The 24,921-nt window shown below is 43.9% G+C and overlaps 1 protein-coding gene across 6 annotated transcripts in view; it reads left to right on the forward strand.

Annotated features, from left to right (window-relative positions):
* The window catches only part of AP2B1 (adaptor related protein complex 2 subunit beta 1), a 74,825-nt gene that overhangs the window by 8,041 nt on the left and 41,863 nt on the right, over nt 1-24,921 (forward strand). For all 6 annotated transcript variants that reach the window (XM_065036446.1, XM_065036449.1, XM_065036444.1 and 3 more), the window contains exons 5-12: nt 311-556; nt 10,047-10,237; nt 12,372-12,593; nt 13,478-13,598; nt 15,779-15,874; nt 20,458-20,573; nt 21,645-21,810; nt 22,316-22,414. In XM_065036446.1, the coding sequence (XP_064892518.1) occupies nt 311-556; nt 10,047-10,237; nt 12,372-12,593; nt 13,478-13,598; nt 15,779-15,874; nt 20,458-20,573; nt 21,645-21,810; nt 22,316-22,414 (1,257 nt within the window). The remainder of the gene's footprint in view (nt 1-310; nt 557-10,046; nt 10,238-12,371; nt 12,594-13,477; nt 13,599-15,778; nt 15,875-20,457; nt 20,574-21,644; nt 21,811-22,315; nt 22,415-24,921) is intronic.

The raw sequence follows: 24,921 nt of genomic DNA on the forward strand, positions 1-24,921 counted from the left end.
CTAGCTTAGCTGTACTTCAGGTTCGGCTGCTAGACCATGTTGAAAGCAGCTTTGCCTGTGGAGAACCAAGGGACACTGAGATCACAGTTTTACAAGCTATTGTAGCCTGAAACCATCTTGAGATGGTGTAGAATGTTTCTGTGAATGAGTAAGTTCCACCTTTTATCCCTGATCTGAAATAACTGCCTGTTTTTAGCGTATAATTGGGATGGTTTTTGTTTGAAATGAGAGCAGCCTGATTCTGCCTGCAGAGAAGATACCAGTGGCCAGCGGTGCAGATATGCTTACTGCATATTCTGTCCCCTCGCAGGACTGTGAAGACCCAAACCCTCTAATCCGTGCTCTGGCGGTCCGTACGATGGGATGCATCAGGGTGGACAAGATCACGGAGTATTTGTGTGAGCCTCTGCGCAAGTGTTTGAAGGATGAAGACCCTTATGTACGAAAGACCGCAGCCGTCTGTGTGGCCAAGCTGCATGACATCAATGCCCAGATGGTGGAGGATCAGGGATTTCTGGATTCCCTGCGCGACCTGATTGCAGATTCCAATCCCATGGTAATGTATGCATCCTTCCAGTGCATTGCTTGAGTTTGTAATGGGCAGATAATCAGAAACATGAAGACTTTTTAATTGCAACTGATGCACCATGATGAATGCGTTTGGTTAGAGAACACTTGTTGCCTCAGAAAATAGGAAATGCCTTCTGTTCTTAGATCTCTTTGGGCATTTACCTGTTTTGCCTGTCTTGAGTGCTGCAGCAAAAGTTTAACTTCTGGTCAGATGAGTCAGAAGATCAAGAAATACTTGATGCAACTACGTTGGTGACAGCTTGTAGTTGTTGCCTTCCTGCCTTGGCTCTTCTTGGAGTAAGAGGTTGGATTAATTCATTCACTAATGCAGATAAATCCACTGGCCTGTAAGCAGTGGAGAAAATGTTTATGTTTTTAATATAGTCAAATGAAATTTCTCCATGATCAGGTGGAAGGCAGCCCTACCTAGAAGCTGTTTTTAAATAAAATGTGTGTATCAGTACCAGGTATCAAAAGAAAGACTGCTGAAAAGAATGGTACAGATGGTTCTATCCCTATGGCCTGTTCCTCTGTAAACGGTGCATCTCAGTCATTGCAACCTCTTATACACACTCATTCATACTGATATTATTATAAATGTTTCTCCTCTTTTGATTACTTGTGGAAATAGACAACATTAGACACTTAATGAAGCAGGATTTTTTTTAGACAGGAAATCCACACTTGTTCTGTCTTCTGAGAAATGAGGATTTTGAGCAGGAGCTAAAAAACTCCTGTTGAAAAATAGTCTTGAAGATGGGGTTTTTTATGGTTTTGTAATTGGCTGCCTTTAGCACATGAGCAAGCACTAAGCATTCTAGCGGGGTGCTGGGTAGAGTAACAACTCCATCTGTGGCTTGCTAATTGCTTTATAATTGTGCGGAGATCAGAGTGCATGTTTCTATCAGCTCAAATCGCCCTCATCATAAAGATATCTAAGTTGGAGGTGACCTTGTTAGAAAGTTTTGGATTTTTTTTCGTATTTTTGACTAATAGTTTATTATAATTGAATTGTATGAGATTGGGGATGTTCAGGGCATTGCTTTGAAGTCCTGTTGAGGTGCTACAGGTGCACAGCCAAGGTGCCTTTATTTAAAGCCTCTTTATCTGGGCTTTTTGTTGTCAGGATCTGACCTTCATTCAAAACCAGTAATACAGTGATCTTTTGAAGAGGTGCAGGGTTGCACCCGGCCAGACGAGCTGCTGTAGTTGTGATTAAAGTACTGACACCCGAGGCTGGTAGTTCAGTAGCTTTTTCTAAAAAAACCTCTGTGGTAGCTTTGCAGTTTCTCATGCACTAATGAATTCAAACTTCTAATTGCATATATTTTGGTATGGGTATATATGGCAAGTTACCAGCTGGGTTGGTGATTTAGTACATTCATTTCAGCTTGGTTATCTGAGATGTCCTACCTTGTGCAGGCAATGGGCCAGTAATGCATACAAGGGCTTGGTTCGATTACTGGGTAGTGACGCTGCAGAAGTTTGATTGTGGACGGAGCCTTTAATCTCATTTTACAGATGAGCCTGAAGTGCTTGTGACCGCCCTTTGTCACTTGGGATCCTGCTGAAGAGTTTCCCCCCACAGAGGGAACCCTCATTTCTTCCCAGAGCTGTCTTAAGGCAAACCTTAATTTTTGCTCTGCATTTCCTTGCATGAAGCTTGGCAGAACCAGGTCTGGATGAATATAAAGCCAGATCCTGGCTGCTCTGGGCTGTCAGCGTGCTGCTGGACTCAGTCAGTCCTCAGGGTCTTTCTTGCTGGTAACTTTGGTGTAGTGCAACTCAGAGAACGTGTTCTCCCGTTATCCTCATGTACTAACAACATACCGTTTCAGTATGGCGTCCCAGGATTTTGGGGATCATACACAGATAGCAGGTGACTCTAGATCACCGTTCACACCCAGCAACAGCAGCAGCTAACAATGAAGTGGGAGCTGTAGGGCTGTTATACACCTACTGATGGCCAGGGGCTCTTTGGAGTCTTGGACAAACTTTTCCTGATACCATCTTGTTCTGTAACTAGTGGGTTGGACCTCATGACTCATTCATTGCTCCTTGTTGGACTCTTGCAAGTGCTGAGCCCTGGTGATGAAGAGCAAGACCACGAGATGGCAGCAGTTTAAAGCAGAACCAAAGGTGTTGATCATTAGACACCTTATTTTGTAACTGGTTCCCTCCTGGCTTTTATCACTGCACTTGCTTTTCTTCAGGAATGTAAATATTAGCAGAAAAAACATAAGAAATCCATCTTAAGCCTTACTGGTCTTTTGGCATTTGAATGGAACAACCTTTTTCTATCCAAATATTTTAAGTCCTTGACCTTCTAGGATAACTTTTAACCCATGGAATAGTTTTCTCGTCAGTCTCCCTGCTATCCTCGTAGCTTAAGGTGGGATGATGTCACCTTCTCCCAGATCTTTTCTGGGTGCTGTTGGGATTTTAATTCCTTGTAGCATTTCTTCTTCCTCGTGGTCTGCTCGGTCACTGATGTGCTGGATCAAACCTTTCCCAGGTGTGGCTGTTCTGCTGGTTTTTCGTGGGCTGTATAGATACAGCCCTTATGTCCTGTCCAATAATACGTCGTGTTTTACGTGACATCTGTACATCACAATTTATTGAGAGAAAAGCTTGTGAATGAATATGGAGTAAACTGAGGTCACATAAAAAGCTGATTAGTAATTAGCATTTAATAACCTGCACTAAGAAGAGAATCTGTTGAGATCTGACAAGTAGAGGTGGTGAGGTTCATCTCGATCTAATCGGAATTCCCTCTGGCAGTATTGAGGTGTTTTAGTTTGTAGGCTAGACTAAAAACCTATTGATATAGATGACAGTGCTCTCTTGCCTCTTCCACGGTGACTGCCAGCCAGAATTTCCGAGTATATGTTTTACCTTCCTGGATGGCCTTATGGACGAAGAAGGCCCTCATTTCGTTCTTCTTTTTTCTTCTAGCTGTCAAGTAATGTGTCTGTCTCAGACAGTACCCTGAGGCCGTCTGTTTAGAAACAGAAGCAGCTTTTACCTCCTGGTCTGTTCTCTACTGTGTACTTTGCAGGAATTTTTTCCCTCTTTGCTCTTGTGATAAAACAGAAATGAGCCCCTTGCTGAGAAGCTGTTTGTGGTCCTCTGCATCCCAAAAAGACTTTGTGGCTGGGATGTAGGACTTTTCTTGTACAACGGGGTGGAACACTAGCTTCCTGGGCATGGGAGAGCGCTTGGACTTCTCACAGCTGTGTTTTTTTCCCTTTGCAGCTGATGTTTTAACTGGTACAGGAGTGAATCACCACTCCTGGATTGGTTCATGGTTCCTGCTTGTGAAGGCTGGGAAGGACTTGAAAATTCACATCCTAGTATGGAGCTGAATATCACTGGGAGCTGTGGGCTGTGCCTCCACACCATGTCCGCAGCCTTAAAAAGTTCTTCTTCAGCCTAAGTGTTGGAGGAGAATGTAGGTTGTATCTTGAAGTCCCCCAACCATGTCTCTGTTGGTCTTGTGTGTGGTTTGGGTTTCTTTTCCATCTGCTTGTGCTGCAGGTGGAGATAAGATTTCCTTCTTGGAGGCACCTGATGGCATTTCTGTGCATCAGTGGGTGGAATTTGTTTACCCAGTGTTGGATACGTTATGCTGAATGAGACTGTTGCACTGGTGAAGGATGGGGGCTTCTCTTTGGGGCTTTTTTATAGGGTGTTCCTGCGGTTCATACGAGGCTGCCCAGGAGGGAGAGCAGCGCTTTTTGCAAAGTAAGCAAATAGCTGGCAGTAGCAAGCTGGAAATTAGGTAGAGGTTGCTGTGTTTTGGTAGGCTTGTGGATGAGGGATGCTCATCTTGAGCGTTTTCTGTGGAAATCACGCTTTCCCCTGCCTTTTGAATCCCAGCAGTCTGACAGAGCTGCAATGAGTTTGTATGATAAAGCATAAATTTCCATGACTCCGCAGAGTCTGTCATCCCAGACCCCTCATTTATAAAGCTTAATTGACAAATTCATCCATCAGAGAGCTGTCACCTTCCAATTACTGCTACCAGTATGTGTCTAATTTTGAAAGCGTTAGTCTTGCTGAATAGATCATTCCAGGATCTCCAGTATCAATCAGGATGCTGGGGAATTTTGTTGACATGTGTCTAGATGTTACATTTTCAATCGAAACAGACACTTCTAGCTATTGACAAGCACCATTTGTCAAAAAACCCAATGGCAGTGATGTTTTATAACTGCACACCCTCCTTTTTGTGGCTACACGAGGTTTTTATTGATGCCTAGCTTTAGGATGAGAGACAGCCACTGGATGGTGCCAGTGAGAGCCTCTGCAAGGAAAATTGCAAAGGGTCTTGGAAAAAGAGAGTTTCTTCCACTGGAGGGGCTCAGCTGTACCAAGGAGAAACCCTTTGTTTTGGAGCCAGCCCTGAACACCTTCTTGCCCACCTACCACAAGAGGCTCACCTTTAGGGGATGTCTGGTTTCCTGTCTTAAAACTAACACATTCTGATTTCTCTTTAGTCTGTCACAAACTGGCATTTTTCTGCAGTGTGCAGGGAAGCGCAAAAAGCAGTTAGGGCGAGCACGCCGTGGGAAGCATAACACTTTGACTTCACTTTTATTGCCACCTCTAGAAGAAAAATCACCCCGCTTACAAAAAGCAAGCAGGAGGTCTGCCCCACCTGGGCAGTTTTTGGGTCGTGGTCAGGAGCTGATCACGTATCCAGCAGCGCGGTTCCAGACTTAGAGGTGCTAAAGTACAACCTCCTGCAATGGAATTAGTGGAAGATGAATGACTTACCCAAAGCCCTAGAAATCCGTCACAATTAAGGCTGAACAGGGGAGCTATTACTTTCCAAGACTGTGCATAGACTGGGGATGTGTTGGTCTCCCAGAGTTTTAATTTAAAGCCATATATGCTGCATGCATTAACAATGAGAGAGGTTCATATAGGCTGTCTGACTTGCCTGATTGGGCTGTTTTAATTGTTCATAGCCCATTTCTAGGAAAGGAAAGTAGATGAGAGGTAGAATTATAATATGAACAGAAGTAGGGGCCGTATACCATGGATCTTGTCTGTGTTGGTACTCATTAGGGCCCTTTCGGGCACACAGCATCATCTGTGGCCATGAAAACAAGTGGCCCTGGGAAATACACATCCATGCAGATGCCAGTAGTGTCCCATCTGGGAGTCTGTGCTCAATGAGATGAATGTACCATGTAAGATCAGTGCACTGTTCAAAAATCTCAGCACCTCTCCCCTCTCAAAAACACCCCATGGTCCTGGCTCTCCTGAGGGTCGGAGCCACCAGCCGTGCTGGGAAAGCCACCTTTCCTCAGCAGCTTTTCAGAGCCCCTTCATTTTTCCTCCTTTTCTTCATTTTTCTCCTCATGTTAATGGGATGGTGAGCCAGAGGTTCCTGCTTTAAGCACTGGAACATTGTATTTCATTACCTTCATTACACACTTGGTTTAATTTCCAATTAGCCTGGGATGCTAACAAAATAATCTGATTGCTTTGACTGTTTGATGTTCTAGATCTGCCCAGCTTCCCTCCTGTCCCTCCACCCCTGCAAAGCTTTTCCGCGTGGGTTGATAGACAGACACTCAGGTTTTCACCCACCCCCTTTCCTCCTTGTTAATGTATTTTATACCATTTGCTCTGAGCTAAAGGTTTGAGCTGCCAGAAGGAATAACCGGTAAATCCGCGTTGCTACCTCTGCAGCTCTCCCTGAGGTCGGATCTGGTCTCTCTGGCTGGGGAGCGGGTTTGTCTGTAGGTGGGTTCAAAAACGTTGGGTTCTTGTTAAATCTGTAATGTAGTTTTAAGCACAAGGTTTGTTTATTTATTTATTTTTAAGTAAGAGCTTGTGAGATTTAGTTATCCTCATCCCAAAGACACTTCTACAAGACTCTAAGTTTGTTGGGAAATTCCAGCCAAAAAGCAGGTTTATTGTCATTCGGCTCACCTGTGCTGGAAAGGGATGTTGCTGTGACTGCATTTGAATAATGCTGAAGTGTACCCAGGGTGAACTGATTTAAATCAGCAAGCCATGGACCTGTTATTATATCTTCAATCTGCTCTGCATTTGTACTTTCTAGGTTTTTTTACGCTGGCACTCATTGGTTGGTAGCTGTTAGCTAGAAGATTTTATTCTTAATTGTGAGTCAAGTGAGGCATTTTGCCATGGAGTTGAGTTATAAATTAAAGCTTTTCCTGTTCACTAATTGTTTTGGCTCACATATCTGTGGCTAATAAGTTGACCCATGGTTTTTTCATTCTTTTTGGGAGCTAAAGACTATACTAGATATTTGTTTCTTGTCCTTTTAGTCTCCTTCTTCCAATCTGTGAAATAAGTTATGCAACCCCTGTTTGGTTTCTCATCAAAATGAACTTGTTGCATGTTTTGTAAAGTAGAAAATACTTTGTTTGTGAAAGGAGCTTATGGCTTTTCTTCCTCATCGACGGTATGGCATCGGCTGTGAAAGTTCTCCAGTTCAACAGAGAACTTTGCATTATACCACTTGTAAAGCTTTCGCTTTTCTTCGTATATGTTTTCAATAGTATATAATCATTGCTATTTATTTTCAAAATTAAAACAAACAAAAACCCCAACCAAACAAAAAACCATAAACAAACAAAACTGCCAACAAATGTTACATAGCTTGTTTTACCACTTTGTACCTTGTGCTTGCTGTTCAGTGCAGTTGGACTTTGCTTCTTGTGTTTCTCTGTTAAGGAAGAGGTATCAACCAAGTTGAAGAGTTAAGGTTCACCTTTGATGTTGCAGATTTTCTTTGGCCAAAACATCTTTCTAAATATTTCCAGTGGCACAAATGTGACTGCCAAAGTATATACTACATTACCAGGGGACGTAATACTTGAATTGGTGTTGACTGGTTCTTAATGGACTTCTTTTCCATGCGGGAGTGATGAATGTTGTATCCCCGTTGTTGGGTACCGGAATGGACCCGTGCCATGCCGGTTGGTGTTGCTCTGTGTTGGTGTCTCGTAGCGAAGCCGGTGGCAGTGCCAACGAAGAGGTGAGCCTGCGCGCTTGAACCAGTGTTTGTGTTGGACCGGTTCCTGAAATCTGTTTTCATTTCAACTGCGCTGCCGCTGTGTAAAAAGCCTTGAAGATGCTAATTATTTTTGTTGGCATACCATAACATATCAATATGTTCAGTGTGAATCGCCAGCAAGTACTTTTTTTTTAATAAATGTTGCTTGAAGTTTGCAGATATTCCCCATCCCTTCTTTTATCCCCTTTTGCTTCATTTGTCATCTTGCCACCAAGGTGACCACTCTGCTAAGGTAGAAGGTGACAACCAGCTATAATTGTGGCCTGTAACATTATAGATCCCAGCCTGTCCGGCAGAACTGAGCTGCTACCAAATGCCCCTTCCAGTCATTTTTGTGACACCCAAGAAGACCACAGCCCATACTCCTAAGGGCAGCTTGCCATCCAAGACTCACTCTCAGGGATGCTCTTCATGGAAATCTGACATCTCATGGGTTGCCATGTAATGTCCCATCCTCAGCTTTGATTTGGACTCTTCCATTATGCCACCAGCTCCTGAAAACAGCCCCAAAAGATCCTCAACACAAGACCTTGTTCTCAGTCCGGTCTCTGGCTTAGAGCTATTTGAGACTTTTTGTTCCAAAATCCTCATTTCATTTTATAAGTGCTTCTCCATAATAATGGTTTTGAACTTTTCAGTTGCTTTTATGGTTTGTCTTCACTTGCAAACTTCCAAAATATAATTAAAACTGTCGTTTACTTCAGTTTTAAGCTGTGTCGCATTAACCATTCAGGAATTAGGCAAATTAAATAATGGGAAGAATAAGCAGCATATCTTAATAAATTACTCATTAAAACAGTGCAAGAAGGCAGCAGTTCTGATTGCTAATGATTTTGGTGACAGAAGGCTCATTCAACTAATGAAATTCATAAAATCTTGGATCAAAATCCTATCTCTGACCTCTAGGTGTGAAATGCAAAACAATCAACATTACTGTGCTTGTGCAATGACTTTGGAATATATTGGTTTAATGACAAACAGTGGTGGGAACAATGCAGAGAATTTTCTGGTCGCGCTGTTCTTGTTGTCAGTGTGCTGCATCAAAAGCATCTTTAGTCATCCAAAGAATCAGATGATTTTTAGATAAGATGTTTCTTTGCCTTAATCCCATAGCAAATAATGCTATAAATCTTCATTTTGGCAGGTATGAATTGTGAGCTGGGCTGGACATGAATATACATTGTAAAATATCCTGAAAATGCCTTTTCATAGGGTGTACCAGTTTTGTGTGTCAAACTCAGGCTTAAATCCCTTTCTTTGTTGGTTAAATAAAAGACTTGTGTCTGCAAATTTTCTAATTTTGTCCATATATTATGCAGCTCTTCTATTTTAAAAGTCTTCATGTGGCATGTTAGAAAAACTGTTGAATTTGAGCATGGAACTGAAAATTAGAAATTAGTCTTGCACTCCTACTTTTCACTCTTGTCAAGCTGGACCTTGGACCTCATCTCTGTGCTTCCTTTCATCCATGCTCAGCCAAGACCTTATATAGTCTTAAATGCAGCAAGAACATTTTCAGTGCTGAGTTTTGCTGAGTGCTTGGGAGCTCAGTAAAGCAGACAAATGGATACTATGGAGACTAGTTGGGCTTGAAATACGTGTTATTAAAAATTTAGCAGGAGTTGTCCATTTTAGGGAAGTTGTGTGTTTGCTTTGTAACTGGGTGACCCCATGGAATTGCTGCAGAGCTGAAGGCTGCCTGGCACCAGACGTCTCCTTGTCGAGGAGATGGTGGTTCTTATTTATCAGGTTGCGTTAAGCCACATGTCACAGGGCTGACAAGGAGAAATTAGGCAAGAGATGTCCATTCCTGAATCAGCAGGACAATTAGAGGTTTTGAGACCTTGACTATATCAGTTGAGCATCTCCTGGAATTGAGGGGAGATGATGTTTACTTGCAGCAGGCCGGTGTGGACGTCTGGAGCCCGCAGGAAGGTCAGGTATTCCTGTTCATATGGACACTTTAGCTCTAGAAGCAAAGTCTCCTGTGTGGTCCTGGTCCCCGTTCTCTCCAGAGACAACTTTAGCTTTTGTTTACCTTCAACAAAAATACTTTCAAGTTACAATTTCTGTGGCAAACTGCTCTTTGCGCCCATGCTGGCTCTCCGTGTTTCCTGTGTTTCAGCCGCCCCTCCGACTGTGTGACTATTCTTTCACTTCCTCCCTGGGACAGTCTTCAAATTTTGGCCAAGAGCAAGGTTATAGGCAGGCTTTGAGCTCTCCAGGTTGTTTGCAAGTTCGCGCTGGGTCCCTGAAGGCTCAATGACCGTTGTGTCAGCTGCTGCTGAGCGACTGAGAGCAACACCAGGATCTCCATGTTTTTCTCATGTGTAACCTATGCTAAGCCCAAGGTAATCCCTGCCAAGGCACTGACAGCATGTTAACGAAGAACACATCTTCTTGTCTCTTCTCCCAGGTGGTGGCGAACGCTGTGGCTGCCCTGTCAGAAATCAGTGAATCGCATCCCAACAGCAACCTGCTGGATTTGAACCCTCAGAACATTAACAAGCTGCTGACGGCTTTAAACGAGTGCACGGAGTGGGGCCAGATCTTCATCCTGGACTGCCTGTCCAACTACAACCCCAAGGATGATCGCGAAGCCCAGAGGTATGGTTGTTCCTGCTCTTTCTATGGGCCATGTGGGGTTATTTGGCAGCAGGGCACTTGCAGGCTTCTGACAGTGTCACAGCTCTGCAAAGGGCTGTGATAACAGGGGTCTGGAATGGCACAAATAAGGCTTGAAGTAAAAGAGGTTTAAAAGGGAGGCAGCTTTTGGTACTTTGGGCTGATGCTGGAAACCTGCCCCTTCCCTTTGCAGAACCACTCTCTGCTTATTTTTAGCTTTTTTTTCCCATTACTTTTTTCCATTTAAAAGACAAGTTCTTATGGGAACTGGCTCTGCTAAGAAGGGATCAGCCCAAGACCAAACCTGTAACAATGGAAGCACTGTTTGGAGGATATTCTGTTTTAAAGCAGAGCTTTCAAATCTGATTTTGCTACTTTGAGAGGCAAGAAATCCTTATAGGTTTGGGGGCTTCCAAAGTACTATAGGTCTGAGACCGGAATATTTTTTTCCAACTAAAAACTGGTCTGTGATATGATAGAACTGAAAATAAAGGTAAGAAACAATTTTTTTCTTATCACTCCAAATTCACCTGTTTGCTCTTACCTTTAGCTGCAATGACTAAACCTAAATACAAAGACCTTAGGGTTTGGGTAGTGGAGTGTTAATTCATACACTTCAAGCCTTTGCCTCATCTGTGTCCAGAGTCACAAAAAATCAGATTCTGTGCTCCAGAGAACAAGGAACCAGCAAGAACAATTTATTGGAACAGGGGAATTCTCAGACTTCATATATTTTATGTAGATGATGTAGGGGGAAGGGGCACAAGCCCACATGCAAAATCCTGGGCAGGTGTTTTTCAATTTGATGGGTTTCTTCATTGACTGTTTTTGGAGGCAACACAGATAATCTGCTTTTTTAAAAAAGCCTGCCAGTAGTCTTGCTGCCTTTTTTTTTCTTCCCACCTCCTTCCCCTTTGTGTTCTGTTTCTGTGCCAGAAACAGCTATTAATGAGTGCTAGAAACCTGCAGAGTTCTCCAGGGTGTCAGGCCAGTATTATCCCGGCTTTGGCAGGAAGGGACCACTGGTTTGAGCAACTGTGAACATGTCCCAGTTCTTCATCTGTAATTCCTCTGAAGAGTCCAAACAAGTGGTGGATAAAACTGGATGGGCAGTGACTACTTTTACTGTTTTGTGGGGAGTTTGACTCTGAGCCTGCTTTATAGAAGAATTTGGAGAATAAGAGGTAGGAGAATGACAGCACCTAGTTTTGTACAGTGTTTTCCTTTACAGCAAGGCTGGTGTCGTTACCCCTGTGCCTGGAGAAACTGAGACACAGAGATGAAGCAGTTTGGGCGCACTGGGTGACCATGGGCAGTGACAGCTGAGGACTGGCCCCAGGTTTGGCTTTACAGACTCCTCTGCTCCTCACTTGACCGTGCTGCTTCTCTTCCAGGGTGTCTGAAAGCAAATCTTTCAGGGAAAGAAACTTCAGGAGGCACAGATGGGAAGGAGATTGTTCTGGGTTTGCAATATGCAGGAGGGGGTGGGAAGAGACTCGACAGATGCTTTAAGAAAGACCATATGAACCCAAACTTCCTTTCTGCTTGGGATGGGTTGTTTAGGATGCTGTTGATTATGGTATCCACTGAGACAACTGGTGAAGCTATTTAGGTCACTCTTGCCCTATATCTTCAGAGGAGCAGAAACTTTTTTTTCCTCAGAAACAAATGATTGAAATGGCAGCAAACCTCCCAAAGTAGCCAGAATTGTGTATCACCTCCAAATGGTTATATGGGGGCTAAAGTGTTTTTCTCATAACTATTTTGTTAAAGTTGTGTTTGTGAGTGACAGACAAGACCACAGAAATAGAGAATACCAGCATGCAAAGGCAGAAAGCACTAATAACTCAATATGAGTTTGGACTGTAACGCAGAGAGCTGGAAGAGTTCCTGAGCTGACGGTGGCAGGAGAGAAACTTGAAGCTGTGAGAGAAGTTTTCTTGTTTGCTTCCTGCCGTGTTCAGGAAAGTGGACTTTACCTGCTTTCATGAACAAAACCAGATCAAAGAGGTGTTTGAGAAAGCTGTTTTCAGCTAAATTCCTGAATTCAGATAAGATCCGAAATATTTGACGTTCTGAAATAACTGTGAACCCTCTCTTACTCCTCTGTCTCCAGTATTTGTGAACGGGTGACCCCTCGGCTGTCTCACGCCAACTCAGCAGTGGTGCTGTCAGCGGTGAAAGTCTTGATGAAGTTCCTGGAACTTCTTCCCAAGGACTCTGACTACTACAACATGCTGCTGAAGAAACTTGCCCCTCCGCTGGTGACCCTGCTGTCTGGAGAGCCCGAGGTTCAGTACGTTGCCCTGAGGAACATCAACTTGATTGTGCAGAAAAGGTGAAGCCTCAGGGGGTGTTGTACCTGGTTTGTCACAGGGCATCTGGTTATCTCAGACCTTCAGATATTTCCACGTGCACAGAAATTCATTTAATCCACGTTTACATCCCTTGAGGGGTGGATTAAATAGTCTCATGACTCTGGTAGCCTGAATTAATGTTTTTTGCAGTGTAATTGTGATATGAGTATCATACAGTATTTCTTAACCTGCCTCTCTCTTCACCACCTTTTTAAGAGCAGTAAGAACTGCCCTCTCGTTAGACTATAAATCAGATTGCAAATAGGAAGGAGGGTTAAACTGTGCAGTTCATAGTGACCTGTAGAAACTCAATGTGCCTGGACTGTTTGACATAGAAGAACCAGGCTGGTGACATACTGATGTGCCGTGGGTTGTTTTTTTCACCAGTTTACTCCCACGTGCATGTTTAAATACTCCTGTTCCTTGCTGGAAAGGTGGGGTAGGTTGGAGAGCACTTTGTGATTATATTCAGGGCAGAGTTACTGTGCACTTCCATCTTGCAAGTGAAAGCATAATATGAGTTTGTAGGTGGGTTTTGCATTGAGATGAGGATGTTTTTCTTTCACTGAAAACTCTGACATCCCCTGACTGACTGCAGCTCAGCAGTTCAAATGGAGGAGGTGGAGATGTAGGCATAGAGATACTTGAATTCCACGTTATATATTTGAACCACCTTTTTCTCCAGCCTTCTAACTTTCTTAAAATTGTTGTTCTTGTGTGTGTTTGCATGTCCTGCACACAAAATTACACTATTCTGTTTCTCCGTGAATTTTTGGGTAGATTTCTAAACAAAATGTACCTTTGGTTAGGATAGAGCCTATTATTTGTACCAGTCCTGAGTGATACAATGTTATGTTCCCCCCAGGCCTGAAATCCTGAAGCAGGAAATCAAAGTGTTCTTTGTGAAGTACAATGACCCCATCTATGTCAAACTGGAGAAACTGGACATCATGATCCGCCTGGCTTCTCAGGCAAACATTGCCCAGGTCAGATGAACAAGTTCTGGTGTGTTCTGCGTGTGTTTTGGGGATGGAAAACCCTCTCGTGCTCCTCACACGAGTGTGGACGCAACAAGTGCTGCTGTTGTCCTGGCTCTTAGGATCACTGTTCCTGCTATAGAGATCTTCGCAGCTACTTAATGGAGGAAACTCCAACACCTTCTGTAATTTAAATGTTAATAGCATGGTGTGTCTTGCATCGTGACCGTTAGGTAGATCTTGTTTTACAGATTACAATTCCAGGAGGAGAGCTGATGTCTCCTGTCAAATGAGTCACTGTGAGTGCTCAGGTTGGAATGAGAGGCTTGTTTCAAGTGAGAGAGGTGCCTGTAACAGAGGCATTCAGAAAGGCCAAACATTACTGAAGTGTGAATTTCACATGTATTAGTTAAATTGTTAAACCCTTGAACAGTGACTCTTCAGAGCTAAAATAACCTTTATTTTGCTTAACTGCTGCTTCCAGAGTGGAAATAGCACAAAGCTAAAGCTAAACTGAACTGAGACTGCTTTACAGTTTAGATTCACCTTGGATTTGATGTTGTTTTAATCCAAATTCCATTTCTAAAAGAAGTGTTCTCGAGTGCAACGGCCACAAGGCCTAACGCTAATGCAGAATGATTAGTGCCTCTGGTTAGTGCTATTATTGTCCTATCCTAATTGTCATAGAGCAGTTTAATTTAATGTGACATTTTTAAGCAGCTCTCTTCAGCTCTCTCATCTGTTTTTTGGAACAGAGCAAGGTAGTGCACACCCCTTTTGTTCTGGGGACATGGAAAACATTTTAAAAACCACTTTCCATGTGAAAGTATCCAGAATTTTCTATTTACTCTTTGTAGGCTCCATACCGATTTTAATGCATAATGTTTAGCTGATGCAGGTTGTTTGGATGAAAGGCAGCGGTGTCCGGAGGGCAGAGCCTGCCACTGGGATCTGCAGACTAATGAATGAATTTCTTCCTGGTTGTAAAGAGGCATTCCTAAAAAACAAGCCAGGCTTCATCAGAAATATGCCCTGAAATGAGTCCCAAGGAGACCAGACTTCTGTCCCCATCTTTCCTTTGCCACTTGTTGAGGTTTTTTGTCTCCGTGCCCCTTCCAGACCGAGGCAGGAGACTCCTCGTATCCAGGGCTCTCAGACTCTGTGTTTGAAAAGCATGAGCTACTAACCTGGGGTGTTCTGAGTACTGTGCAACATAGATCATTGAAGGAAATAATAAAACTTCAAAGCACAGATGTCCCGTCTACTCCTTGCAGATTTATTTGTCTGCAGTCTGGCCCTTCAAGGCCTCTTTGTCTTGTCATTGTTCTGAGCAATTGGCATCCACTAGAGATTTTTCAAACTGTCTCACTTTGTGCTGTTCACCTCACCCTTGTGATCTCTTTGTGACATCGCAATGAAATCCCTGATGTCATATTTGACATGAGAAACTGGAATAAATGAGATTTTGAGGGAATGTAAATTGCATAGTCTCTCTTTAAAATTATTTTTTCTAAGCCAAGTGATTTGTTTAAGATCAAGTAGCTTTTTAGTTAATGGTCTGTAAGATCCCAGCAGGTTCTGGTTTAAGCCCTTGTTCAGTTTCCATTAGCAAAAAAACCTGAGACAAAATATCTTAAGAGAGGAAAAACCTTCACACAGTGATTAATCTCTGTATAGGTGTTCCAGGGTGTCCTGAGATGATCTCCTTGTCCTCCTTTGGGATCCAGAGGTTCATCTCTGCAAAGGAGAGATGAAAAATGGTTGTCGCTTAGAGCTTTGCATACAGTGAATGTAGAACACTAAGTACAATAAACCATACATAAGATTTATGTGTATGGGTGTGACCCCTGCTTCACTGAATTTTCAATGTAAGAAGGAATAGCAACGTTTAAGCTTGGCATTGCTAATTTTTGCCCCTAGCTTTTTAGAGGAATTTGAAAATAATCTAGACTAACCCATCTTTTGGCTTTGGCCAGCCTAAACCAAGCCTTGCTGCCTGATCCAAGCCAGTGGGTTTCAGAGGTAGAGATGGATTGCAGAGTCTGACTGTGTTAGCTTTGGATGTGTGTGGCTAGCTGCCAAAAAACACGTTTGGTTCGTGTTCTGGAACACAAGTGCTGTCGCTTGTCAGAGGGGGATATTCTCTTGGTGTGACCCCAGGGGCTCACGTTGGTGCATTTTCTCTGCAGGTCCTGGCGGAGCTCAAGGAATACGCGACTGAGGTGGACGTTGACTTTGTGCGCAAGGCTGTCCGAGCAATTGGGCGATGTGCCATCAAGGTCGAGGCAAGTATCTGAAACTTGAGATTTTCTGTGCTTCTCTATCTTCAAAAACAACAATGGTCTTTGCCATCTTGTTCACACATTACACAAATTTTCTTTGCTTCTGCATTGGCAGTCAAGTGACCTGGATACATCATGCTCATGGGCAAGGCCCCAGCTGAACGGTAGGACTTATGAGTGCCAGCTGAGTATGTGACAGGAGGGTGCTGCGCTCCTCTCAGACCTCAGGAAGAAAAATCATCCCTGATGGAATATTTTACTCTACTGGCTTCAAAGAAACAACAACCATATATCATTGAGGACCTCCTTTAATAGCTATAGACCTGGCATTTTGAAGGGGGAAGAGGAGAATGTGCAGAGGAACTAAGTATTATAAAATGTTTTGTGTACCCCCTGTTTCAGCCTAATAGAACACATGCATAGAATTACAGAGATCTGAGGCATTTAAGTGCAATTTGCACATAGAGTGACTTTATTTGCTTTTCTAGTGTTAAAGGTCCATATAGCTTGTAGCTTTGTTTGGAGTGTGCTCATCTTTAACCTAGATGCTCGTGCAAATAAGTTCCCAAGAACCACTGCAGTTGTCCAGAAAACCACTGTCCTCTGCTAGTTAAACATCCACCAAAATGCTCGTAATAGAATACTTCTTTTTCATGATGTCCCTGTAAGTGAATCTGGTGTGCCTGACAGGACCTCAGCAAGCTGGTGAAGATGCTGTAGTGTTGGTACTCTTCAGTAAACTGGTAACAGTGCAAAATGTCACCTAAGTGGTCTCATTTCAGCTGAGCTCATTTAGCTTTTGCTAAAAGGTGTTCCCATGAGTGTTGCCTGACAGCAGATTTAAATAAAAACCTAATCATGCCTGGCTGAGTGTCAGTGAACAGGTTTTCCTTGTTTCAGCTGAACTACTGTAAGTCTGTAAAGAGGACACCAACTTCTGTCCTCTTGAGAGAATCGCTGCCCATGCAGCCTTCTCTTCCTTCAGCTCTTAAAGGCTTTACCGCAGCCGTGGGCTTGCTTTTAAGCGTGGCCTGGGAGAGCGGGTGATCGCTGCTGCTGTTTCATGTCTGCAGTTCAGAACTCTGCAGCGCTTCCTCAGTGTTGCGTGCAGGCAGGAGGCTGGATGGAGCCACAGCAGTGACAGCAGAAAATGCTTTTGAGCGTGGAAGATGCTACTGAGGAGTACAAAGAAGCTGCTGGCAGCCTTTCTGTGGCAGTGCTTGTGCTGGGGGTGGGAGTTTGCTTTAGTTCTCAGTGTGGACTTTCTCTCCAGGACTTGGCCATGTGTCTGTCCTAGTTTCACATGAAAGGTGATGTGTTCCTGCAGTACCAAGATGTTTTTAGAAGATTTTACCCTTTCCTACTCACATCCCCTACACTCTTCCCATCCCTAGTATCCTGACAGTCACATTTGATGTGCAAGGGACTAATAATAATGTGCCAGCAAATTTGCAGTGACCCTCTGTGTAATTGTGTGTGTGTCTCAATAAGCAGTGTTAACCTTGGTTTTTAGGTCTCCTTTGAAGACACTGCTGCTAAAGATGAGGTCTATTTACTCCTCTGACAAGAGCCAGATTTAAAGAGGGCAAATATAGAACAACTCATTCCAGCATCCTCATCTCTAGGTTAATCCCAGTCCCCAGTGCATCTGTGTTTACTAGAGGCTGTTTGCACTGTGAATTATGACTAATGGAAGAGCATTTTCTCACCCATCAGTGTCCAAGTTCCCAAGGCTTAAAAATCTGCTTTTTGACATAGGGCACAGCCGGCAGGACCTGTTGATGAATGGGTGTTCATGGGGAACCTCAGCTCTGCCTTCAAGGATCTTACCTTTTGTCTAATTGTCTCTCCTAGAAGAGTAAGAGAGTAAATAAATTCGACTGCTGTGCCGTGTGCCATAGAGTGAGTGTGGCGTTACCTTTGCTGCGCAGCAGTGCGCAGTGCTGACAGCAGAGGAAACGCTCATTTTGGAAATGAAAGCAATACCCATGCTGAATAGCAAGGCTGATGGATTTTGCCCAGGCTGAAGTAGTCATATTGCTTTGGGGGATGCCAGAACAACATAATTTTGCATGGATAGACTAGCTAGGCTCAGTGTTAGCTTTGGGTGTGTCTACAGCAAACTGTGTGGTGTAGCTAGACTTGACAGCATGAGGTGAAGGTGTTTGTGGCTTGTGCATCACTTTACTCCACGGGCAGCACTAGATGAAGGGTCCTCTGATGCTTTGATTGTAAGGAAACAAAGCCCCACTCCTATTGGAAAAGGAAATGAAGTGGATGCGGTAAGAACAGTGATTCCTCTGGAGCGAAGGAAAAGCAGAAGGAAACATATTAAAGGCAGATTTGTCTCAGTTCCAGACAATTCTGTTAGCAGCCTGGTTCTTAGAAATCATTGAGGCTGTGAGCCTGGTGTGTGCTACTTCAATAATCTTGTGGGCTTTCATTTGGTTTCTGCAGATAAACAAAACAGGTTTGACATTGGTTGGTTGTCCTTTCTCATGCCAACTTGAGAGCTGTTCTGCTTGGGGCGTTCTTTCATCCGTCTGCAGAGCACTACAGTCCCCAGGGATGTCCACTTTCAAACAGGAGTGTGTTTACAAGGGATGTCGGGAGCTGAAATGTATTTTGTTGCAGGGAAGTTTTGTTACAGGGAAATTTTGCTCTACTGTGCATGTGCCCATACGACTGCTTCCTTTCCAAGCGACTCTTGGGCTAAAAATCAATACTGCATGTTTCAAAGTGGATGTTGTGATCTTATTGGAAAATACACGCTTCAAAATGTGTAAAGAAAAGAAAAATAAGCCTTCATTTTCTTTCCCTTGAATTCTGTGGCTCTTAAAGCTTTGCTAGTTGTAGGCTCTGGCAGGGCTGGACTGCTTGTTGCGAACAGTGATTGATGCTGTAGGTTCTGTAGAGTAGCCTTGGCTTAGGACAGATTCACCCCAAGTGCCCCTTAAGGCCACTTTTTAAAATAACTAGTGAAAGTTGTTGAGAAACTGGTAAGAGACAAAACTGCAGGCTCCAAAGCATCTGCCTTGCAAGGACTTTGCGTGGGAGTCCCACGGTGAGCAGTGCCAGTCGTTGAACTGTGGCCATAGTTGATCTCCATGAAATGGAAGAGTCTTCCAGGTTACAGACTCCAAATCTCTTCTTAAGCAGGAGAAGAGATCAGAGCAGAACATGGTCACATTGCCTCTTCACCGCCTCCATAGTGCCGTAGTACCTGTAAAGCCACGTTCAAGAGGGAGAGGTGTCAATCATATAATCAACCATATAATTTTATACAATACCTCTCCTTACTCTAATGCCAATTATATTGGATTTTTTTCTGTTTGGTGTTAATTTCAGGGGAAAGTCTTGTGGCCCTGAGTGCCAGTTTGCAAAAACAGAGCGAATTCTGGTTTATAGTGTCTCCTCTCTCGGCTGATCCCCACGCCAGCGCTGCCACTGTTGGTGCTTGTGGGCTGTATGTGAGATACCACAGCTCAAGTTGTGAGAGCAAGAAATCAAGAGGTTTTAGTCTCTGCTTGTTTAAATTTAGCTCTACAAGTCTTGAGGTTTGTCCTTGAGATTTTTGCCCATTCTCAAAAAACTGATTCCTGTGACTTAAATGCCATTTCATCCCTCCTCCTGCCCAGCCTTCAAGTGCTCTGAGAGTGAAGGAGACTATTACCTCGGTTGAATTGAAAAATCTACCTATGTTGCTATTGTTTGTGCCCTGTGATGTTTGTCTCCATCCTGAATGCTTTCTGAATGTTCTGATGGTGACTGCCCAGGCAGTGTCGTGAGCAGTCTGCTTCTCACATTAATCACCAGCTGTGTAATGAGGCTTCATATATGCTATGCTAAGAGCCAAATCGCTGTCCTTATTTGAGACTCTCTGGTGCTGGAGTTGGTTGTTTCTGTGTTGTCCTGCCTTACTGGGCTATTTGGGAATAAACCTCCCTGAACTCTTTGCCTCTGACTGCCAGTGTCCGGTCTTTGTTATCTTACAGTGCCTGTGGTGGGGAATTTTGAACTAATGAGTGTGAAACCTGCCTTGGCAACAGCTGGATTTCTGTTTATAGCTGTATCTTCCCATGTTTCTAGTGACCTCACTCCAAAAATACTGAACCTGTTGACAGTGTGAGCTGCTTTTTCCTGCTGTTCTTGCAGTGGGATTGATGAGATGTTTTTCCCCTGCCTTCATTCTGCCCCAGCAGCCCCTGGCAAACTCCCCCAGACCTGGTTGCCACAGCTCGGGCAAGTTTGAGGGGCTCATTCTGTGTCCTGTTTCAGCTGCAAGCCAGCGAAAGGGTGTTATAAGCAGCAATGCTCTTAATGTCTCATGTGGTGATGCAGGTATCTCCTGGCATGTTTGCTTCAGCTGTTATTTATTGCAGGAGCTGGAGTCAACTGGTACCTTGATTGTAATACACAAGCACTTGTCAGCCTGTAGGTTTTTGCTGGGCACACATATTGAGTTGGTAGCTGTTGTCCTTTTGTTTTTCTCCTTTCTCATATGCGTGCCTCGTTCATCAGTGTGTGCTGTGGGCTGGAAGGGGCGTTTCTTCAGCTTGTTTTAATTGTATTATTCTTCTCTCCAGCAATCCGCAGAGCGCTGCGTGAGCACACTGCTGGACCTCATCCAGACCAAGGTCAACTATGTGGTCCAGGAGGCCATTGTTGTCATCAGGGACATCTTCCGCAAGTACCCCAACAAGTATGTGAAAGTAGTACAAAGCGTTTGGAAGCCCTTGTCTGCTAGTGTCAGAACAGAGCAACGTAAACCTCACTTGGTGTAGCGTACCAGGGCTCTGAAGCAAAGATGTCTGTTTTTTGGAAAGCAGTGTCTGTTCTGATTCTAGCTCCCAGTACAGCAGGATTCAGATGTCAGCTCTAGATGAGGTATCAGCCTGACATTATTAGCTTGAACTGAAAGCTTTTCCTTCTCCAGTGCTCCATATTGATGCCTTAATCAAAAGCTATTAAAAACTCTTGTAGAGAATGCCAGAAGGAAAACTTGGTCAAGTTTACAGCATCAAGCTCTTCTGGTTTTGCTCGTCTCCTCTAGAAGGCTTTTATATGAGGCCAAGAAAGTTCGTGGCTCCCATACTGCTGGTTTTCTCCATGGAGCATTCTCTCTGGTTTGAGCCATGCTCGGCCTCTTTTAAGTTGTTTCTGCAATAAGGCTTTGTCTCCTCAGCTACAGCACACCAGCAATGTCTTTCAGAGACCTCATGATCACCTAAAAGTAACATGGGACACAGGCAGGCCTCTCTGGCAATTTCTGCTGCCAGATACAAGATAGATTGCCTGCTTATGACAGGGACGGCTGTGCATGGGAATACGGGAAGCTAAATAATTAGTGTGGGGTATTGTCTGTTTTACAGCAAAGTCTTTGGGGAAGTGTAATATCCGGTTTAGACTTGCCAGTCTGAACATGCCAGTGGGGCTGCAGGATCTGAAAGAGTCGTGGTTTGAACTATTGGATCAAATGTTCCCTTTAGCAAAACAGAGAGGGAGGCAGCTTTGTCTTGAATTCCGCATCTAGGTGGTCTTGCTGATTAACAAAATTACAAAGCTCTTGAGGACCCTGTGAGATCTTAGTGTGCAGCATGAGAAAAGAGCAGCCTAGCTATATTTTCTGTAGTTGAGTGAAAATGCTGCTTGCTGTGTAGAAATACTAGACATTGTGATTCAGTCCAGGATTCTCTGCAGCGTGATGTGGACAGAGATGGAGTAACACAAGTTGAATTCACCTCAGTAATCCACTTGTGCTCTGACAAACTAGGTATGAAAGCATCATTGCCACCCTGTGTGAGAACCTCGATTCCCTGGATGAACCAGATGCCAGAGCTGCCATGATCTGGATAGTGGGTGAATATGCAGAAAGAATTGACAATGCAGATGAGCTGTTGGAGAGCTTTTTGGAGGGCTTCCATGATGAAAGTACTCAGGTAAACTTGTGCATCTTATCTGGAGTGTTTCACGCAGTGTATGTATGGGATGGATGGTAAATATTATTGCAGTGGTCAGAAAATACATCACAATGAAAACTTCAGTATTTGGCTAAAATAAATTTCTTGGGAGTCTGTAGAGTTGCTCTATTGTCTGTATCTCCCAGACTTCTCAGAAGAATAAAACAAGACAGGAAGGATTTCTGTATGTTGCGTACTTCTTAGGGTATAGCCCTACTAGAGACCAGAACACACTGAAGAATAGTGATAAGATGCATGAAATTGTGACATAAATTTCAGTGTGCTGATCAGGGTCTTGTTGCAAAAGTGTTTTGAAACAGGCGAGAGTCTGAGTCTCATTGTACTGGGTTTCTCTGGCAAAGAATAGTGTAATGCTGTTAAAAAGCATAGGCTTGAATTTTGTATCAGAAAAGGATGTCGAGACTTGGGAGAAGTTGCTAAAGCATGGCTGAATTTTCTAATCTGTACTGTGTTCCTTTCTTAGGTGCAGCTCACCCTGCTGACTGCTATAGTGAAGCTGTTCTTAAAAAAGCCTTCTGAAACACAGGAGCTGGTTCAGCAGGTCCTCAGCCTGGCCACACAGGTAAGCCAAGCCACCCAGTGAACCAGAGCCCTCCAGACAGTGCTGGCCTGTGTGTGGTGTCTCCCATCTGCCAGGGTAACCAGCTGTGCAGCAGAGAGGATCCAAGCATGTTCCTCTCTGTCCCAAAGAGGAGGGATTTGACTCCATTTAAGAGCTGACCTGTGCCTGTTACTGTGCCATCTGGCATTTGCTCTCTCCTTCTTAGTTCTTGCTTCATCCTAATTCTTTCCCCATTCTCCGACCAAATTAAAAGCTAAGGGCAGGTTGGAGTTATGCAGAAACCAAAATGCTTTCTCCTTGGAGGTGGCTTACAGTTAAAACACGTGGAACTGTGACAGAGGGAAAGAGCCTGGTAGAGACTTTGTTCTGTGAACAGTGAAGCTTAAGCAGTGCTATGAAAAAGAAAGAACCGAGGTTTGGGTATTTATCATTTGTACCTCGATGCTGCCAACCAATGTGGCAGCTTTGCTGGAGGCTGTAGCAGTGGGTTAAGATCCCGGATTCATAATGCATGAGGTGCTGAGTTACGAGCTCACATCGCTGCAGGCGGGACTGGGCTTGAGCTGCCAGACAGAGGGCTGTAGTTCTGGAGGACAGAAGTGGAGATGTCCTGGTGGTAGAAGTGGCCGAGTCCTCAGCTGATCCTCCTACACTCTCTGGCTGTAGTGACTGGGGCAAATGTGCGATGGCATAGTCCAAAAAGAGCAGCTCCTTTCCAGACTTGCTGTGCCAGGTGATGAAAATAGTCTCCCAGCTCTACTGAATGGGCTGTGATTTTTATTTCTGAGCATAAAACCTTCAGTCAAATAATCTGCTGGACATTTGGTCCTCTTTGCTGCAAGAAAACATGGCTCTGGACTTCTTAGTAGTTAGAACTTCTGTTCATCCTTTTGGGGTTGTTGCATTGGTCAGGGGTGAGAAATCTGTGGCCTGCTTTTCCTGCTTCAAAACTTGCTACTAGTCAGTTTCTCAGCCTCTCTTTGGAGAAGAGTGGGGCAAGGGCATGCTGGATCATTTGTCTAAGCCAACAGAAGAAAAGTACTAAGTGTTAAAACCCACTATGCTGAGTCACAAAACACTTAATGGCACCCAAGGAATATAATAGGCGTCTGTTTTTTCTCTGTTTGTCACAAATGTTGATTCAGTCTGGCTTCTTGTATTTTATATGAGTAGTAAGTCAATGTAGGATAACTGGCTGTAAAATGCTAAAAAGCCTTATGCTTGAAGGTCTCATTTCTAGGTGGAGATACTGTTTTTTACTTGAGTGGGAGAGTAATTACACGTGTGTTTCTTTCCCCAGCTCAGGTATTGTTGCACTTTGAGTGTCTCTTAGGGAATGTCTGCACAGCAAACTGCAGGTGTGACTGTAGTAGGAGCCAGCTTAATCCTGCCAGCTCTGGTAAAAATAGCAATGGAGCAGCTGGGGATGGAAGGGACACAGATGTGTAGCAGCAATGAAGGTCCCTGGCAAGCCCGTAACCTAAAGGATGACACAAAGGCTCTAAATCTCCAGATTGTCTGGCATGGTGGGTAACTAAGCTGGCGTGGGTTCATTGGTATGCACCACAAGTTTGCATGGCAGACCCTGGAGAGCGAAGAAATGGGAGAAATGTGGAAAGGGAAGATCTGAGCCTCTTCTTCCAGTAGATTTATTAAAGCTTGAAGTCTGTTTATGTGGCTGTGAGAAGAGTTGGTCAGTCTTGAGTCTGTATGTGTCTGCAAGTAGGTAGGAGCATGTGGTCTTTCGTGTGTGCCCTTGCAGAAGCCAGGCCTGATCCTGAACTGGCTGCTGCAGGCAGGATGCAGAGAGTCTTGTAGGAATTGTTAAGGGTGAAGGGTATAAAAAGTCCATGACTCCACCATCAAGCTGAAAAATGGCACTGCAGACAAATCTATCAGTTGACCCAGACGTTGTATCTAGGTCCTTATGACCAAAATGAGTTTAGCATGCTCAGTCTCATTACAAATAGAGGTTTTGCTGTGTGGCTGAGAATGTCTTGAGGCAGAGCAGAGGGGCAGGTTATAGCAGGTCAGCCGCAGTGTGAATGAGATCACAAAAAGGAAAATAAATGCCAAGGAGGAAGGCTAATGAGATGTATAATATGTTGCCAAAATTTTATGGGAAAAAAAAACCTCAGAAACATTTACCCTGTTGTTCTCCTGATGTGGGGATTAAAAATCCCAGCTCTTGTTTTCATGAACAGTTCAAACATGTTGCACTGCAACGTAAAACCACACCACCTCCCTCTCCCTAGAACATTAGCAGCGAACTATCACCACTCACTTCGCTGCTCTGGGCAGAACTGTTGGAAAAGGAGAGAACTAATTAGCACTTCACGCAGAGGCAGAAGTATCTGCAGTAAAACAAGGGTATTATTGACAGCTGGAGAACTGATGACGTATCCTAACTGTGTATCATTAGCATCTTTCCATACTTTATTAGAAAACTAAAAGGCAGGATAAGATTGATCTCGTTTGGTATGAACAGTATGGCTTATTAAGATCCA

Source organism: Columba livia, chromosome 20, assembly GCF_036013475.1.
Source record: "Columba livia isolate bColLiv1 breed racing homer chromosome 20, bColLiv1.pat.W.v2, whole genome shotgun sequence".
Lineage (NCBI taxonomy): Eukaryota > Metazoa > Chordata > Aves > Columbiformes > Columbidae > Columba > Columba livia.